The 19785-nt window shown below is 48.0% G+C and overlaps 2 protein-coding genes across 4 annotated transcripts in view; one reads left to right on the forward strand and one right to left on the reverse strand.

Moving 5' to 3' along the window:
* Sumf2 (sulfatase modifying factor 2) overlaps positions 1-17887 on the forward strand; it is a 33594-nt gene extending 15707 nt beyond the window's left edge. The window contains exons 7-9 of one of the 3 annotated variants that reach the window (XM_027413820.2): positions 1726-1810; positions 1940-2084; positions 17692-17887. In XM_027413820.2, coding sequence (XP_027269621.1) covers positions 1726-1810; positions 1940-2084; positions 17692-17776 — 315 coding nt within the window. In that variant the 3' untranslated portion in view covers positions 17777-17887. Of the gene's footprint in view, positions 1-1725; positions 1811-1939; positions 2085-3823; positions 4941-17691 lie in introns of those variants that run through there. The other 2 variants (XM_027413819.2, XM_027413821.2) reach the window with 2 other exon arrangements.
* Phkg1 (phosphorylase kinase catalytic subunit gamma 1) lies at positions 5435-17802 on the reverse strand. Its single transcript, XM_027413816.2, has 10 exons — positions 17676-17802; positions 15330-15445; positions 14704-14882; positions 14302-14356; positions 10799-10864; positions 9163-9326; positions 8120-8210; positions 7856-8009; positions 6877-7002; positions 5435-6042 (listed from the first exon to the last, which is right to left on the reverse strand). The coding sequence occupies exons 2-10, from the start codon at positions 15410-15412 to the stop codon at positions 5794-5796; spliced, it is 1167 nt and encodes a 388-aa protein (XP_027269617.1). The 5' UTR covers positions 15413-15445; positions 17676-17802; the 3' UTR covers positions 5435-5793.
* Positions 17888-19785: the final 1898 nt, after the last annotated feature.

The raw sequence follows: 19785 nt of genomic DNA on the forward strand, positions 1-19785 counted from the left end.
ACACAGGCGTGAGCGCCGTGGGCGTAGCAGTTAAACACTCACTTAGATAATGCAGCCTGGCAATGATGGCGCACGCCTTTAATCCCAGCACTTGGGAGGTAGAGGCAGGTGGATCCCAGTGTGTTTGAGGCCAGCCTGATCTAGAGTGAGTTCCAGGATAACCAGGGCTTACACAGTGAAACCCTGTCTCGAAAAGCAGAGAGAGAGAGAGAGAGAGAGAGAGAGAGAGAGAGAGAGAGAGAGGGAGAGAGAGAGAGAGAGAGAGAGAGAATAAACATGGTTGAGCAAATCACTGCCCAGCCATCCTTCTTTGTGTAGGAGTAGCTTCTCCAGTGTTGGGGCAACCCTACTTCAGTTTGTTTATTGGGCATATGTGATGTATGCATGAGTGTGCCGATGTATTCATGTATGCTATCTTCCTCACTTCTCCACTTTGTATTTTTAGTATTTTAAAATTTTTCAATTATGAATCTGGGTGTGGTGACGCATGCCTTTATTCCTATCACTGGGTGGTGGGCAGAGATAGACAGACCTCTGAGTTCAGGGTCATCCTGGTCTACAGAGTGAGTTCCAGGACATGAGTTCTCAGAACAGAACTTCAGTTTTCTTGGGTTCTCTACAAGCACAGTGGCATAGTACATGCTATCTTTTTTTTTTCGAGACAGGTTTTCTCTTTGTAGCTTTGGAGCCTATCCTGGCACTCGCTATGGAGATCTGGAGACCAGGCTGGCCTCGAAGTCACAGAGATCTGCCTGCCTCTGCCCCACGAGTGCTGGAATTAAAGGCGTGTGCCACCAATGCCCGGCTGTACAAGCTATCTTTTAAATATTTATTTTTATGTGCATTCATGTTTTGTCTGCATGTATGTCTGTGTAAGGGTGTCAGATTCCCTGGAATTGGAGTTACAGACAGTTGTGAACTGCCATGTGGATGCTGGAAATTGAACCCGGGTCTTCTGGAAGAGCAACCCATGCTCTTAACTGCTGAGCTATCTCTCCTGTCCTCAGTGCATGCTCTTAATCACAGTATTTTTGGAGACTGGACTCCTCAGTGGGAGATGGAGCTCATCATTTCAGCTCAACTGCCTAGCCAACTAGTTCCCAGGCTGTGCCTGTCTCTGCCCCCCAGAACCAGAGTTATAGATACATGCCACTATGTCTAGCTTTTTTTTTTTTCCCTGAGACAAGATTTCTCTATATAACAGTCCTGGCTATCCTGGAACTGGCTCTGTAAACCAGGCTGGCCTTGAACTCACAGAGATCTGCCTGCCTCTGCCTTCTGAGTGCAGGGGTTAAAGGTGTGTGCCACCACTGCCTGGCAATGCCCAATTTGTATATGGGTTCTCAGGATGTGAACTCGGGTCTTCATGTTAGCACAGCAAATGCATTTCCCATTGAGCCATCTCTCCAGCTCCTGAACTCTGGTTTTGATAAGAAGAATAGTGAAATTGAACAAATCACATGAATAAATATAGGTGGTATGTTTAAGTAAAAGCAGGAGACATGGGAGAGTATGGGCTCCAGTGCCTCTATCCTGGGCAGTCGATGCAGGACATAGATGGGTGGAAACAGTGCTCTTTCCAAAACACCATGTAAGGGAACCTGAGGTCACTATCCTTCCCCCATGAAGCAGGAGAGTGGAGTGACCCTGGTTTTCCTCTGTGTGAACAGGAGCATCTGCTTTGGGACCGGCTGATAAATCTCCCACTTTTGTTGTTCTTGTCAGGGAAAGTTCCCCAAAGGTGACAGAGCTGAAGACGGTTTTCATGGACTGTCACCAGTGAATGCCTTCCCCCCACAGAACAACTATGGTAAGACCTCCTTCTTATACAGTATCTGACAAGGTGGCAGAATAAACTCTCCCCAGCCTCCCCGGAGCATTTGGTGGGTAGGAGAGAGTCCCCTACTTCCCCTTCTAATGACCCACTATTACACCATAGGACTATATGACCTCATGGGCAATGTGTGGGAATGGACAGCGTCCATATACCAATCTGCCAGCCAGGACATGCGTGTCCTCCGGGGGGCATCATGGATCGACACAGCTGATGGCTCTGCCAATCACCGGGCTCGGGTCACCACCAGGTGAGGGTCTTGGGTCAGGGACCACAAGCCTCTGTAGCCATGACTGAGGGTGTGGATGCTGGGCTCCTGGGCCCAAGTGGCCCAGAGCTGGCGTCAGTGCTGCTTCTGCGCCCTATCCCGGTTTTTCACTCCAGTCGCTTTCTTGCCCACCACTTTCAGTATCTGGTTCACACTCCTCACCCTTCTTGCATATCCAACCTCCACTGAAAGTTGTAAGAGAAGCAAGTCAGCACTGTTGACCATGGGAAGTACAGCCTGGGGACCCCTTCTTTAGACTCACTGGAACTAAGGGAACTGTCTGGCAACCTTGTGCTCCAGGTTTCCTTCTCACGTGGAGCAGGGCAGAGGAAAGGAGACAGAATTGCACATCAGTGAGTCACAGCCAGGAGACATGTCTTAACTTACTCATCCAGCTGCTGGATGCACAGAAAGTCATTGCTTATAGTCATTTTGTCAGTGAGGTGCCAGGACTGCTCATTTCATATGGTGTGATCATTGGTGGCTCCCCCAGCATCGAATTCCAGTCTTCGGGACTTCTGCTTTATTCACTGTAGATTTGAGTTGATCGGCCTTGGCCAGACTGGAAGATGGTGAGGCCCTGCCTGTCAGAGCTAACTGCTGTGTATCAGTCAAGGTTCTCTAGAGTAACAAAACTTAGTGAGTAAATATCTATCTATCTGTCTATCATCTATATCAATATCTATAGCTATATAAAGGAAACTTATTAGAATGACTAACACACTGTGGTCCAGCTAATCCAATAATAGCTGCCTGTACAGAAGGTCCAAGAATCCAGTAATTGTCTAGTCCACGAGACTGGTTGTCTCAACTGGTCTTCAGTATACACTGGAATCCCAAAGAAGTAGGCTCTAATGCCAATAAAGGGATGGACTTGCTAGCAAACGAAAGCAAGCAGGCAAAGAGCAAAAGCTTACTTCTTCCATGTCCTTATATAGGCTTCCAGCAGAAGGTGTGCTCCAGAATAGAGATAGGTCTTCCCACCTCAAAGACTTAGATTAGAAGCAGATCTTTCCACTTCAAATTAAGCAAAAATCCCTCATAGGTGTGCCCCTCCATTTTTGAGTTTTAGTTAATTTCAAGAATAGCTACCACATGCTGTGAAACTCATTTTTCACTGCGGGTGTGTTGAGCTGTTATCCTAAACTTAGAATAGGAGCTCCTTACTCATCAGTGGCCACTAAGATCATCTTCCATTGCAATCCTCTGTGGCCACTCAGCTTCCCATTCTGTCCCCTAACCCCTAATGGCATACTAGCTGTCTTGCCTTCAAATCAACTGTATTAGTTACTATTTGGCTGTTGTGAAGAGGCACCATGACCAAGGCAATTCTTATAGAAGAAAGCATTTAATCGGGGACTTGCTTACAGTTTTAGAGGCTTAGTCAATGATCATCATGGCCAGAAGCAGACCAGCATGGAACTGGAGCAGTAGCTGAGAGCTTTACACCCCCTATTCACAAGGAGAGAGAGAGACACTGGGTCTTTGTGGGCTTTGAAGCCTCAAAGCCAACCGCTAGGAACATTTCCTCCAAGAAGGCCACACCTACTCCAACATGGCCACACCTCCCAATCCTTCTTAGATAATTCCACTACCTCATGACTAAGTATTAAAATATATGAGCCTATGGGGCCCCCTCTCCTTCAAACCAACACATCAACTCCCTTCTCAGAAGACCCCATCCCCAACAGTATGCATATTCTCTCCCTGCTCTGCTACAGGATGGGCAACACTCCAGATTCAGCCTCAGACAACCTGGGCTTCCGCTGCGCTTCCAGCACAGGCCAACTGAAGGAGGATCTCTGAGCATCCAGGCAGAGATAGAGAAAGCTCCTGTCAGTTCTGTGTGTCCCTGACCACGTTCCAGAGGCATCCAGATACCAAGTTCTTCATCAGCCTTTGGGTGGCCTCCCTTTGAGCCCTTTCTCTCCGGCAGATGCCTCCTAAGGGCATAAGAACACTCAACCCTGAGAAGGGACTACCATAGCCTGATGACCTTGGCTGGGAGCTAGGTGTTTCTCTGAAGTGCAGAATTAAGGACATAGGAAACAAGTACTCCAATATCTGGGGTAGCTTTTCAAAAGACAGCGATTGAAAAATTTCTCCCTTTCAGCCAGGTGGTGGTAACACAATCCCTGCACTTGGGAAGTAGAGGCAGGTGGATCTCTGTGAGTTTGAGATCAGCCTGGCATACAGAGTGAGTTCCAGGACAGCCAAGGCTACACTGAGAGACCCTGTCTCAAAAAACTAATATCTTCCTTTTCTTTCTCCCTATCTGATTGCACTTTCACTTCTCCTGGGAAATCCTGTAGAAGGACAGTGCTTCCCTTATGTGATGGTGCCTAAAACCCCTCTGAGGGACCCTAGCCTCCCAGAGTGCTCATCATATGGCAAGGCGGGCTCTCAGTCCTCTGGCCTCGGCTTCCTGGGTGCTGGGATTGTATACAGTCCACGGTATTTTGTTTTTGTTTTTTCGAGACAGGGTTTCTCTGTGGCTTTGGAGGCTGTCCTGGTACTAGGTCTTGTAGACCAGGCTGGTCTCGAACTCACAGAGATCCACCTGCCTCTGCCTCCCGAGTGCTGGGATTAAAGGCGTGCGCCCCGGCTCACAGTCCACAGTATTAAAACACTCTGGTAGACCAATAATTTACCAAGTGAAGCTGTGCATTGTGGGGGTAACAAGGTCCGTGCTCCTCTAGGAAGACAAATGTCATAAGTTTCTCCTCTGAGTGTTAATATGTAGGGACTTCCGTGTAATTCGGCAAACATGTCCCTCGGAAAGAACTGGATCCACAGTGTCACTGGATCTCAGGTCAATAAACTCTGCATTTGTGTGTATCATGAGGTCCACTTTGTTTTTTTTTTAAATTGTTGTTTGAGATAGGGTCTCATGTAGTTCAGGCTAGCCTCATAATCCTTGTGTAGCCAAGAATAACCTTGAACCCCTGATCATCCTGTCTCCACTTCCTCAATGATCAATAACCTTGGGCCCATAAAGAAACTGAAACAGGCTAGAGAGATGGCTCAGTGGTTCAAAGCACTTGTGCTTTTAGAAGAATGGTTCAGTTCCTACCACCCACAAGGTGGTCCCCGACTATCCTTAACTCCAGTTTCAGGCATCTGACACCCTCTTGGCCTCCACAGGTACTGCATGCAGCAGGGCACATAACAGGTGGACAAAACACACATTAAGATATATAAATTTGAAAAAGGAGAAAGAACCCAAGACAGTGACAAAGGCACACAACAGAGAAGCCAGAAGGCTTATAGCTCCCAGAGCACTTGCTCTCTGCCCTTCCACTCCTGCCTGACACAGCCTCAGCTGCACTGGATCTATTTATTTATTTTTATTTTTAAAATTTTTGTCATACCGGGAGTTGGCTGAACTCAGGGCTTTACACTCACCACGGAGTTACATTCCCAGCCCTATTTTTACTTTGAAACAATGATCACTAAGCTGCCCAGGCTGGCCTGGAACTTGGGATCCTACTGCTTCAGGACTACAGGCGCAGGCCACCACACTCAGCCCCAGCTGTAATTGCTGCTGTTTAACGGGAACACCATGTGCTTCTAGTGGGGAGCTTTTGGAAGCACAGAGTAGGGTCACCTGCTCAGACGCTGAGGCCTACTTAGGGACGCCTCACAGTTCTGGGGTGTCGGCTCTCTGCCTCCCTCTGTGCCCCACTGCCCCTCAGAAGTCCTCCTCCTCAGCCAAGGAGAGGAGGACTGCCTTGGGTGTGTTCTCGAAGAGGGCAGCCCTATTCTGCTGCTGCCCTTTCTTCACCCAATGGCCGTAGATTCGGAAAGCGTAGGCATCGATGAGCCTCCGTAGAGGCCTCAGTGCGTAGGGATCTCGGATGACGATCTCTCTGGTTACCGGCTTCACCCGACGGTATTGGTAGTAGATCCTTACCGAGGCCAGCACAGTTAGACAGATCACCTGCAGGAGGCAGCACTGAGAACCCTCAGCCCGCAGCTGAGCTTGTCAGAAAAGCCATGATGGCTTTGGGGGATGCCCCTCCATGATGCCCCTTATTCCAAGACCACAAGTATCTATCGGGATTTAGGACATTCCCTGCGACCAGAAATTGAATTGCAACAGTGGATACAAGAAGGGGGGCAATTTGCTCGGCGGTGGTAGGGCACACCTTTAATTCCAGCACTTGGGTGGCAGGGGCAGGAGGATCTCTGAGTTAGAGACCAGCCTTGTATACAGAGTGGGTTCCAGGACAGTCAGAGCTACACAGGGAAGCCCTGTCTCAGAAGAAAGGGGGTGGGGGGAGGAAGTGAGAAGGAAGGAAGGAAGGAAGGAAGGATGGAAGGAAGGAAGGAAGGAAGGAAGGAAGGAAGGGGGTTGGTGGCGCACGCCTTTAATGCCAGCACTCGGGAGGCAGAGGATCTCTGAGTTTGAGGCCAGCCTGGTCTACAGAGTAAGTTCCAGGACAACCTTCAAGGCAATACAGAGAAACCCTGTCTCAAAAAAAACGAGAGAGAGAGAGAGAGAGAGAAGAGAAGAAGGAAGAAGAAGAAGGAAGAAGAAGAGGAGGAGGAGGAGGAGGAGGAGGAGGAGGAGGAGGAGGAGGAGGAAGAAGAAGAAGAAGAAGAAGAAGAAGAAGAAGAAGAAGAAGAAGAAGAAGAAGAAGAAGAAGAAGAAGAGCAATTCTAGAATCCCCCACAGTTTAAGGCTCTGGGAGCATGGTGCCAGCAGGTATAGAGTACTCCAGGAGCGAACAGCAACCCCACCAGGCCACTTGGCCAAGGTGAGTTTCAGTACCTTGAACTTCCCTCGGGGGCTGAAGTGCCGCACTTCTTCCACCACATACTGCTGGAAGAAAGGGTGTGCCAAGGCCTCTTCTGCGGAGCAGCGGTCCTGGGGTTGCAACACCAAGAAGCGAGACACCTGTGAGAACAGAAGGGAACTGAGGCTATGTTTTGGAAGACACAAGGTGTGAGGGTCAATCCTTATTGCCAACTTGACAGGATTTAGAACAGCTGGGGAAACAGATCTCTGGGTGTGTCTGTGAGGGATTGGTTAGATAGGTGGAGGTGGGACGCTCCACTCTAAATGTGAGCGGCACCATTCCCTAGGCTAGGGTCCTAGACAGAAAGAAAAACATGAGCTGAGCACCAGCATCCATCTCTTTCTGCTTCCTGACTGTGGATATCAGGTGACCAGTCTCCTCACACATCTGGAGCCACAAACCATAAGCCAGAATTAACCCTTCCTTAAGTAGCTTTTTAAAATTTATTTATTATGTGTACAGTGTTCTGCCTGCACGCATGCCTGCATGCCAGAAGAGGGCACCAGATCTCATTATAAATGGTTGCAAGCCACCACTAGGTTGCTGAGAATAGAACTCGTGACCTCTGGAAGAGCACCCAGAGCTCTTAACCTCTGAGCCATCTCTCCAGCCTCTTAAGTAGGGTTTTTTTTTTGTTTTTTGTTTTGGTTTTTCAAGACAGGGTTTCTCTGTGGCTTTGGAGGCTGTCCTGGAACTAGCTCTTGTAAACCAGGCTGGTCTCGAACTCACAGAAATTTGCCTGCCTCTGCCTCTGCCTCCTGAGTGCTGGGATTAAAGGCGTGTGCCACCACCGCCCGGTTTAAGTAGCTTTTGCTAGGTATTTTGTAACAGCACTGAGACAAATACAGAGGGGCCCCTCCCGGAGATTCCTCCACTCTGGGGTATGCTCCCTGCGTTGGGGTGGTTTCCTCTCCCTTGACATCCATAGAGCTGGTGGGCATGGCCTCTCACCAAGTCTTTCACCGTGTCTGAGTAGTCATCCCATTCTGGTGAGCCAAACTGGTATTTGCCGTCCATGATCATCCTCAACATCAGCATCTGCTTCCGGTGCCAGAAGGGCGGAGAGCCAGCCAGCAGTGTGTACATGATGACCCCAGTGCTCCACCTAGAGGGCGGCAGGGACTCAGGCCACCCTCAGCCTCATGGGTAGCCAGGCTGGCCACAGTTCCTAGTTTTACCGGGGACCACCTCCCGCCATCTACCCAAGTCACTCACATGTCCACCTCCTTCCCATAGCCAGGATGGCTGTCGTCCATGGAGCACTGGATGATTTCAGGGGCCAGATAACTGGGAGTCCCGCAGACCTCTGCGGGAACAGTCGCTATCAGGACAGGCCAGCAGGGGCCCTTGGGAGCAGTTACCCAATGAAGCCAAGAGATGGGACGAGAACAGTGCTTGGCAGGGCTCTCCTATTTCACACTCAAGAGTAGCATCAGGGTATACAGGCTCACGGGGCCACCCACGGACTCCTAGATCCTTTTAGACACCCTGGCACGGAGCTCAAGCTGGGGTGACCCAGGTCAGTGTAGTCCTAGGGAGAGGACTTGACTCAAGAGACATCTAGCCTCTGGGTATGTGCGCATAGGTAAAAATGTCCAGAAACCAGAAGAAAGTCTTATCCTTTAGAACTGGAATTATAGGTGGCTTTGAAAGTCTCTCTCTGTGTGTGCTGGGAACTAAAACTTGGGTCTTCTACATAAGGAATACATGTTCTTTTTTTTTTTTTAATTCGTGTATATGGATGCCTACAGTCATATCTGTGTACCATATGGTTGCCTGGGGCCCAATCTCCTGAAATTGGAGTTACAGACATTTGTGATTGGCAATGTGGGGGCTGGGACTCAAACTCAGGTCCTCTGGAAGAGCAACCCATGCTTTTAACTGCTGAGTCATTTCTGGGATTTGTGTGTGTGTGTGTGTGTGTGTGTGTGTGTGTGTGTGTGTGTGTGTGATGTGAAAGCCAGAAGTCAATGTCAGGTGTCTTCCTTGATTGCTCTCCATCTTGTTTTTGAGGCAAGGTCTCTCACTGGCCCGAAGCTGGCTGATTCAGGTGGACTGGCTGGCCAGCAATACCCAAGGATCCTCCTATCTGCCTGTCCAGTGTTGAGGTTACATGGGCCCTATGGATTCAAACTCAGGTCCTCATGCTTATGTATCCTTTTTTTACCCACTGAGCCATCTCCTCAGCCACTGAGGTGGTAGACATTCAGGCCATTTCCATCCCTGAGGCCCTCTGGACCAAGACCATAGTACCAGACCTCGGAGCCTTTCTCCTGGCTGCAGCTGGCAGGAAAATCCGAAGTCTGTGAGCTTGATGTTCATGTCATCATCTAGAAGGATGTTCTCCGGCTTCAGGTCCCGATGGACAATGTTGAGTTTGTGCAGGGTGCAGATCACTTCCAGCAGGGCCCGCATGATCTTTCTGAGGAGACAGATACATGGCAATGGCTTATTGTTATTTTATATATTATTGTTGTGCTGTTTTTTTGTTTTTCAAGACAGGATTTCTCTGTGTAGTCCTAGCTATCCTGAAACTCACTCTATAGACCAGGCTGGCCTTGAACTCAGAGATCTTCCTACATCTGTCTCTTGAATGCTGAGATTAAAGTCTAGCACCACCACACATGGCTATTTTATTTTATTTTATTGTGACAAGGTGTCCTATAGCCCAGGCTGGCAACTAAACTACTATGTAGCTGTGAATGACCCTGAACTCTTCATCTTCCCAAGTGCTGGGATTATAGGTATATGCCACCATCACCAGTTTATGCTTCCTACATGCAAGGCAAACACTCTAGCAGCTGAACTATGGCCTAACACTATTTTTACTTTTTGAAACATGGTGTCACATGCAACTCATGTAAGCCTTGAACTCATGATCCTCCTGCCTCAGCCTCCAGATTGTTGGGATTACAGGTTTTCATCACCAGTCAGTTTTAATTTTTTGTACATTACCCCAGGTACTAGAGATGGGAATCAGGACTTTAAACGTGCAGGGTAAGCACTATACAGTTTTGTTTTTTTTTTTCTGGAGACACGGTTTCTCTTTGGCTTTGGAGGCTGTCTTGGAACTAGCTCTTGTAGACCAGGCTGGCTTCGAACTCACCGAGATCCACCTGCCTCTGCCTCCCGAGTGCTGGGATTAAAGGTGTGTGCCACCAACGCCCAGCCTTGTTTTTGTTTTTAATAGATTGTATTTATTCATTTAATGCATAATGCATGTGTATGCCTGAGTGTACGTATATGCACCACATTTATATAGTGTCCAAGGTGGTCAGAAGACATCAGATCCTCTAGAACAGAGTCAGAGAAATGTGTAAGCCACTGTCATGGGTGCTGGGAACCAAACCTAGGTCCCTCGAAAGAGTTGCAAGTGTGTTAGGAGTGGTGGTGCAAGAGTTTACTGCCAACACTTTGCAGGCAGAGAGGCAGGCAGATCTCTGTGAGTTCAAGGCCACCCTGGTCTTCATATCAAGTTCCAGGCCAGGCAGGGCTATATAATGAGACCCTATCTCAAACAAAAACAAGAGTAACAAGTGCTCTTAACTGCTAAGCTATGTCTCCAGGCACATTGGCTTAATTTTTGATTCTAGAACTGGGCAAAACTTTTCCCACACAGCAGAATTGAGTGTTCCCCTACACATTACTCTTCCACTCATCAGGGAGAAGAGGGAAGGAGGCCAAAGCCCACATACCAACCACACTGTGTGCAATGGAGGATTCAGGATAGGCTGGAACCATCTAGATCCTAGACTATAGATGAGCCAAGGAGCTATATTACAGAGGCAGCATGACCTCAGCTAAGACTTGCACACTAGGCCTCCTGCCAGACCACTGTGGTACTGGTCCTACTACTTGGAGAAGGGGTGGAGATGGTGCATGGCCGCCCCTTACCTGGTTTCCTTCTCAGTCAAGGTGACCTTCTCTGTGAGGTAGTCAAAGAGTTCCCCTTTCTTCATCCTGTGGGAACAAAGTGTTCCTTACCTGCCCTCAGAAATGTGTCCCCACCCTGATGCCATCAAAGACAAGGTGGACTGTTCCTCTGAGGGAAGGAACCATGGGGAGGGAGTGGAGGAGCTGTCCAGGAAGAACTGGAAGAAAAGCAAGAGGCTGAGAAAACACAATGTCCCTGTTTATGGAAATGCATGGCACCCTGGGATCTGTTAGCCCCGGCAGTGCAAGACAGGCATTGGAGGAAGTCTCTGGCCGAGGACCCCAGATCAAGAGGACTTGGGGAATTTTTGCCAGGAAGCAAATGGAAAGAATCAATAGTGTTAAGTGTTGAAAGTTTGCCCATTATATGAAAGAGCCAGCTGTAGCAGTGTAAACCTGTAAACCTAGTGCTTGCTGAATGGCAGCAGGAGAATCAGGAATTCAAAACCAGCCTCAGCTACATAGTGAGTTGGAGGCCAGCTTGGCTACATGAAACTCTGTCTCAAAAAATAGAAACAGGGAAAAAAATAGAAACAGGGGCTGGAGAGATGGCTCAGCAGTTAAGAGCACTTGCTGCTCTTCTGGAGGTTTGGTTCCCAGCACCCATGTTAAGCCGCTCACAACTGCCTATAACTCTAGCTCCAGGGGATTCAGAACAGTCCTGGCCTCCACAGGCACGTGCATTCACTTGCACACATACACACTTACACATAACTAAAGATAATGAAAATAAAAGGTTTAAATAATGGAGGGACAGGACAGTCCTGGTGGAGAAGGCCATTAACCCTAGCCCTTGAAAATGCCCTATAAGGCTTTCCTACAGCTGGATTTTATGGAGGCATTTTCTCAATTGAGAAATCCTCCCCTCCCATGATTCTAGCTTGTGCCAGCACAGGGAGTCTTCTCTGTATGTCACAGTTAATTTAATGAAAGGATTTACTTGGGAAAACTATGACATGTTTGTAATGTTGAAACATTTCATTCTATAGCTGCTGAGCCCTTCAGTATTTTCTTGTTTCCTCTCATTATTTATATAAAGGTCTCACATGGCTGCCCAGGCTGGCCTCAAATCCATATCAATAGTCCTGCTGCCTCTCCCTCCTGAGTGCTTGGATTTATAGGACTTTACCACTGTGCCCAGTTTTATCTTTTCCTGTTTAACCACAAGATGGGCTCGTAGGCCCCCACCCCTGCTCAGCTGCAGTAGTCCCTGCTGTATTCACAGGGCTCTGTCCTGCATGTCCTTTGGGGGCAGCTCAAATGTCTTTAACCTTTAGAGAGGTGGCTTGGAGAAGCTATTTTTACTGATGTCCCGAGGAGCCCTACAGGGTAAAACTAGATTGCTCTAGTGGAGACCACGTTCTAGATCAGAAAGCTAAAAAGACTGAATTGAATTTTTTTGGTTTTTGTTTTCTGAGACAAGGTGTGGCTATGTAGCACAAACTGGCTTCAAACTTTTGATCCTTTTGCCTCATTCTCCCAAGAGCTGGCACTGCAGATATGTGCCACCAAGCCAGGCTTCGAAGAGCCATCCTCTCTTTCCTCTTTCCCCCTCATCCCTCCTGTTCTCCCTCCCATCCCAACCCACCCCTTATTTGGTTGGTTGGTTGTTTTGAGATAGGACCTCTGTATATACTCTGACTGACCTGGAACTCACTATATAGACCAGATAGGCCCCAAACTCACCAATATTCATCATCTTCTGCCTGCCAAGTGCTGGGATTAAAGGCATGCACCACCACACTCAGAGGAAATTTATTTCCTTCCTTTCTTGCTTTCTTCCTTCCTCTCTCTCTCCTCTCTCTCTTTCTCTCTCCCAGAGAAAATTTATTTTCTTTCTTTCTCTCCTTCCTTCCTTCCTCCTTTGTTTATCATCTTCATAATTATTATTATGTGGTTTTTTGGCTTTGGTTTTATTTTATTTTATTTTGGTTTTTCGAGACAGGGTTTCTCTGTATAGCTTTTGGAGCCTATCCTGGCACTTGCTCTGGAGACCAGGCTGGCCTCGAACTCACAGAGATCCACCTGCCACTGCCTCCTGAGTGCTGGGATTAAATGAGTGCGCCACCAACGCCTGGCTTGGTTTTTTTCAAGACAGATTTTTTTCTCTGTCTTGGAACTAACTCTGTAATCAATGCTTGCCTCAAACTCAGACATCTACCTGCCTCTGCCTCCCAAAGGCATGTATCACTACCACCTGTCAAAAATTTTTTTTGAATAGAAATTGATCATAAGTCTCCAGTGCACAGTTCACATGCACTCTATATTGTTATCATTGTTCCCTTTTGGTTTTGAGACAGGATCTTGTTATGTAGCCCAGGCTGGTTTGATACTCAGTATGTATCCCTGGCTGGCCATGAATTTGAAGTAATTCTAGCTCAGTTTCTGAATGCTGAGGTTACAAGTGTGTGCCACTATGCCAGGTTTTGTGTTATTTATATTTGATGCTTAGTGACAAGGACCTCCTATGCCTCATCCTGTTGGTGAAATGCAGAGTGATGATACTGGTCTTTGAACAACATCCTAAATGTCATCTCAACCACTCACTTCTCCCTTCCATTCTTTCCTTCCTAAACTTATCCCCAGAGACCAACTAGTACCAGCTGTGGGAATCATGCCTATAATTTCAGCACTCTATAGGCTAAAGCAGGGGGATGGTGAACTCAAGGTCAGCCTAGACTAAGAGCAAGTCCCAGAGCAGTCTGACCTTCATAAAGAGAAGTTGCCTCTAAAGAAAAGAAAGGAAGAGAAGGCTGGGCACTGGTGGTGAACACCTCTAATCCCAGTACTTAGGAGGCAGAGGCAGGCGGATCTCTGTGAGTTTGAGGCTAGCCTGGTCTACAGAGTGAGTTCCAGGTCAGCCAGAGCTACAGAGAAACCATGTCTCAAAGAACCAAAAAACATTGTTAAACTGAAGCCAGGCATAGGGGCACATGCCTTTACTCACAACACTTGGGAGTCAGATGCAGATGGAGCTCTGTGAATTGAAGACCAACCTGATCTACATAGTGAGTCCAGAAATACCCAAAAGGACCCTGCCTAAAAGAAATTTCTCTCTCTCTCTCTCTCTCTCTCTCTCTCTCTCTCTCTCTCTCTCTCTTGGTTTTTCAAGACAGGGTTTCTCTGTGGCTTTGGAGGCTGTCCTGGAACTAGCTCTTATAGACCAGGCTGGTCTCCAACTCACAGAGATCCACCTTCTTCTGCTTCCTGAAGTGCTGGGATTAAAGTCGTGCACCACCATCGCCCGGCATAGAAATTTCTTTAATTAAAAAACTATATAACCCATCCATAATTGGTATTATAGGTTTCAAACCTGGCAGAGTGGCCCTGAATCAACTGTTGATTTTGCCTGGTATTTCATCATGGGAATTGGGGGACAGATGCTGGCCCCTAACAGCCTGGTGGGGACCTGTGCCGGGCTTTATAAGCCCCAAGGTAATGGTGCTCCAGGGTTGGGTACTTACAGATCAAATACCAAGAAGAAGAAAGTGTTGGTCTCGTAAGTGTCCTTCAGCTGTACTGAAATGGAAAAGGCTAGCTGGTCTCAAGGAGCAGAGGAGACATGGCAGGAGTCACAGTGACCAGGCAGGCTGGCTTCAAAGGCAGGCGTGGGAATGTGATAGGGTTCCAGGGCAATCACAGAGGTGTGGGAAGGACCCCTTCCTCACCTGCAGCCACTCCCAACAGTATGAGCAGTGAGGGTGGCACCTGTGACCTAGAGCCGCAGCAATGGGCTGGCAGAGCCACTGAGCATGAGGTGGAGATGGATGGGTATAGCTGGTCACTAGATGGCTCTTATGCCCTGACTACCACAAAGCACACTACCATGGTTTTGTGGGGTAATGGGGCTGGGAAGATCCACTCACTGATGTTGGGGTGTCCCGAGACCTTCTGCAGAATGTCCACCTCCTTCAGTGTGGCTTCCCGGAGCTCTTGCACCTCCTGGGAGCTGAAGCTGCCTCCACCTGTGATGTCGATGATTTTGACTGCATACTCCTGGCATGTGGGTTTGTGGATACAGCGCCTGACCACGCTGCTGACTCCCCTGTGGGCAGAAAGCAGATGGCCTCAGGACCCCACACTCCAGGGGAGTCCCTTACCAAGGGCAGTACAGGGACTAGAGAGAAAGTTCTGCGATTAAGAGCACCTGTTGGGGAAAAAAAAAAAGGACTTGTTGCTCTTTCAGAGGACCTGGGTTCAGTTTCTGGCACCCACATAGCTACTAACAACTGTCTGAAACCCCAGGGGATCCCACACCCACTTGTGACCTCTAAGGACACCAGACATGCATGTAGTACACGAACATTCGGGTGAAACACTGTACTCATAAAATAAAAATAAAATCAATCAGTAAACCATGGCACGTTGCAATACATACTTCCCTTCTCCCTCTAAGGGGAGGAACAAAGGGGACAGAAAGTACTGAGGGTGGCACCAATCTTTCCGATCATAGTGCTAAGGCCAGGGTTTCCACAGGTGGTCCAGGTCTTACCTGCCCAAGACCTCCTTGGGCTCATAGTTCTCATAGAAACTCTGTGCAGAATGCGAGTCAGGGAGGGCCTCATCCCGGGTCATGCTCAGTGGGTCTCAGGGGGATCCCAAGGGCCTCTGAAAGGGGTACAGAAAGAAGCAGTCAATTCCCCACCCCCTCCCACCTCCTTTTCTTCCTTTTCTTTCCTTCCTTCCTTCCTTTCTCTCTTCTTTCTTTCTTTCTTTCTTTCTTTCTTTCTTTCTTTCTTTCTTTCTTTCTTCAAAACAAAACACACAACAAAAAAAGCAAACAAACCAAACAACAGGCCAAGTGGCCAGCCTGGTCTACATAGCAAATTCTAGGCCTGCCAGGGCTACATGAGACTATGTATCAATTAAAAATGGGGGAGGGGAGAATACTGGAAAGAAAGCTTAGTGACTACAGGCACTGGCTGCTATTTCTGAGGACCCAGGTTCAAATCCCAGCACCCATATGGCAGCTTACCACCATCTATAATTCTAGTTCCAGGGGATCTGATATCCTCTTCTGGCCTCCAAGGAGACCAGGCACATAAGTGGTGCACAGACAAAACAGCCATACACATAAAAATCAAAATAATTGTACAAAAGAAAGCCATGCACTGTATCGGAGCTGGGTGTTGGTCTCAGATCAGAGCCTTTGGTGTCACCTCCCATTAGACTATCATGACTAGGCCTCTGTGCCCTCTGCCCAGCACACGTGTGTGGTAACTGCTGAGTATAATTCAATGAACAGGTGATCCACTGGCACAGGCCTTAGAAGATGGAATGCCCTAGACACTAAACAATGGCCAGTAAGCCCTAGGGAGTCCTGGAGCAGTGTGAACAATAATTTTTTTTTTTTTTTTTTTAGAAAGGTTCACTCTAGGCAGCCCTGGCTGGCCTTAAACTCAGAGATCCACATGCCTCTGCTTCCTAGTGCTGGCATTAAAAGCACGTATTTCCATGCCTGGCATGAGTCACTTACCCTTATTTTTATCTATTTACTTTTGGTTTTCAAGAAAGGGTTTCTCTGTAGCCCTGGCTGTCCTGGAACACATTCTGTAGATCAAGCTGGCCTTGAACTCATAGAGTTGCATCTGTCCCTGCCTCCCCAGTGCTTGGGTTAAAGGTATGCACCATCACTTCCTGGCTTTCTTATTATTTTTAGGTACAGGGGATAGAACCCAGAGACTTGTACAAGCTAGGCAAGCACTCAACCACCGAGCTACACCCTCAGGCCAAAGTCAGGGTTGGTCAGGCATGGATGTGGAGAAGCTAAGCTGACCCATCTTGCTGCAGGAACATAGAGGCTCCTACCAGGAAACTCAACTCCTGCTTCAGGCCCAGGGTTTGAGAAAGGCAGAAAATCACCCAGCAATGGGATGAGGCAGGCAGCCAAGAGACACATGCTTTCTAGTCCACTTCTGTGAGCCTGAGGCCTGGTCTCCCAAGAGGCCCCATTTGCTGACCAGCCACGTAGCAGTCCTGGCTGCCTCAAGCTGGCTGTTGCAGGAAGCCTGGTGTCCCAGCTACCGGGTGCCTGGTTACCAGAAGAAGGCATAGAATAACAACTGTCTCCCTTGCCAATAGCAGGAACCTGGCCTGTGCACATAAACAGCCAACAGAACCTAAAGGTGTTAGTTCCCCTCAACAACAAGCCTGTTTACCGAAAGGGTTGTTTTAAAACTCCCCAACATGAGTGTGTGTGCCTCTCACCTATTATGACAGTCATACCAGATCCCTTGCATGGGTATAGAGAATTCTGGGTCTATACCAGGATGCCATCCTGAGCCAAGCTGGCCAAATTCTGTCTGTACTCACATTTTCTGATCATGTGTGTGTCCATCACTCTTTTTTTGTTTTCTTGTTTGGTTTTTGGTTTTTTGAGACAGGATTTCTCTGTAGCTTTGGAGCCCGTCCTGGAACTGGCTTGGTAAACCAGGCTGACCTCGAACTCAGAGATCTGCCTGCCTCTGCCTCCTGGGTGCTGGGATTAAAGGTGTGCGCCACCACTGCCCGGCTCACCTCCCCTTTCTTAAGGCTTTACTGGAACCAACAATGGGTCTCTATTTTCTGCTTCATTGGCCTTCACACTTGTTCCAAGACTCCCTGTGTGTGTGTGTGTGGGGGGGCATTCTAAATAAGGGTAGGTGGTCCAGTGTTTTGGAACTACTATCCCTCCCAGAAAACTAGCCAGAGAGCTACATCATCTGTAGGTAACTGCCTGATAGATGTTCTGAGAACCGGTGCTCTCCCAGGTCTGAGGAGAAATGGGTCAAACGGATTTGAGGCTTTCTGTCTTTGCCTCAAAACCCCACTGCTCCCCAACTGCTGCCTCCATACTCACTGTTATGTCCTTGTAGGTTCTTGGATGAAAGTAACAAGAATTCCACAGTCCTGGAGCTCTCCAGAGATGGGGGACCACGAAGTCCTGGAGCTGTGTCCTGAGCAGACACTTGTGCTTGGAGTTGCTGTCTTCCTCCTCTTCTGGGACTGGGTAGTTGGTGATGGAAGGCTGGCCTGCCAAAAATAAACCACAACTGCAAAGCCGGGATGCAGGCCAAGGTCCAGTAAAACTGCATCAGGGGTGCCACCTGGTGAAGGCTGGGGAAAGCTCAAGCTTCAGGATCAGGCAAAGCCTGTTTTTTTTTAACATTGATTTTTAATTGTTTTTGTATGCACATGAGTACAGGTGCCTGGAGAGGCCAGAGGTGTTGGATTTCTCTGGAGCTGGAGTTTAGATGGTTTTAGCTATCTGATGTGGGTGCTAGAAATCAAACTCAGGAAAAGCAGTATTACAACCTTACTGGATGAGCCAGTTCTCCAGCTGTTTAAATTTTGTAATACGTGCATGAGAATCTTTTGCTGGCAGTATATATGTGTACCACAGGAATGCCTTATATCCTGAGGTCAGAAGAGGGCACTGGGTCCCCTGGAACTGGACTGTGGTAAGCCAGTATGAGTCTGGAAACTGAACCTAAGTCCTCTGAAAGAGCAGCAAGTGCTCAACATAAGCTGCCCATCTCTAGGGCCTGGTAACACCAGCTTTGAAAGGAATGCATTGTTGTTTTTAAAGAGCCTTGCTGCACAGCCCCGACTACCCTCCATTTTTGCACTCCTGCCTCTCCGCCCTTCTGTGTTGGGATTATAGGAATTCACCACCGAGCACGGCAATGACCTTGTATTTCTCCTCAGATTCAACACATTTGCCTCACCCACGTGTGACAGACTGGCTCCAAGTTGTGGCAGGTCTCTTGCCTGCTTCTAATTGGGATTACGTGTGCCATCAGGACCAGTTTGGTTTAAACCTAGGGCAATCCAAGGAATAGGGGTAGTTTGGAGCACTGTGACAAAGCTTTCCTGAGGTACTGGGTTCAATACCAAACATAGAAGGGGGAGGGGGAGGGTTAGTCTAGTTTTACAAGAAGTAGAAGTATCCAAACTACAAATTAGAGTTGTATAGAGGATGGTTTTAAACTGCTTATTTTAGCACAGGTCTCTATTCCCACCACTAAGGAGATTGATGCAGGACTATCAGTTTAGGCCGATTTGGACTACAAAGGGAAACCCTATCTCAAAGGTACACAAAAGAAAAAGGCTTCAGCCAACTTAGTGTAGTAACACACAGTAATAATGATGTTGTGACAGGGAACCCATCCCATAATGTCTTATCAATCACTTACCTGTTGGCAAGGCTTTTGACAAGCCCCAGAGCCTGGAGAATGCTTGCCTAACCATGCTGCCACTCTCACCCATTCCCTAACACCGTTAAGCACATAAAGGTCTTTTCCATTAAAGGGTTAACTAGGACTCCACATAGCAGGGTGTAGTGATACTTTTAGTCCCAGCACTCAAGAGGAAGAGGCAGGCAGATCTCTGCGTCCCAGATAGCCAAGGCTGTTACAGAGAAACTGCCTTGAAGAGACAACCATATGGAAATGTAGGGGCTATATGGCTCATGGATAGGAGCACTGGCTGCTCTTGCAGCACTCCTGTTTTTTCTAGCACCCACATGCTTGCTCAACAATTTGCAACTGCAGCTCCAGGGGATCTAGTTTTCTGTCCTGAGGGTACCACACACAGTGCACTGATATACACCCAGGCAAACACTCACACAAAAAACTTGTAAATAAGCCATTTGGCAGAAACAGAGAAAAAAACAAAAAAAAAAAACCACTTAAGAATTAGTGATTTTTTTTTTTCCAGAAAGAGGGTTTCACTGTTTAGCTCTGGATGTCCTGAAACTTACTCTGTAGACCAGACTGTCCTTGAACTTAAGAGATCTGCCTGCCTCTGCCTTCCAGTGCTGGGATTAAAGGCGTGTGCCACCACCACTGGACTAAGAATCAGTACTGAAATGGAAAAAAAAAAAAAAGCTCTAGGATGCACCTTGCTCTCAAAAGTTGTACTGTGTCAGCCAACTCCTTGAGTGTGTCTGAGGCTATGGTCTGACACAG

This window comes from Cricetulus griseus, chromosome 4, assembly GCF_003668045.3.
Source record: "Cricetulus griseus strain 17A/GY chromosome 4, alternate assembly CriGri-PICRH-1.0, whole genome shotgun sequence".
Classification (NCBI taxonomy): domain Eukaryota; kingdom Metazoa; phylum Chordata; class Mammalia; order Rodentia; family Cricetidae; genus Cricetulus; species Cricetulus griseus.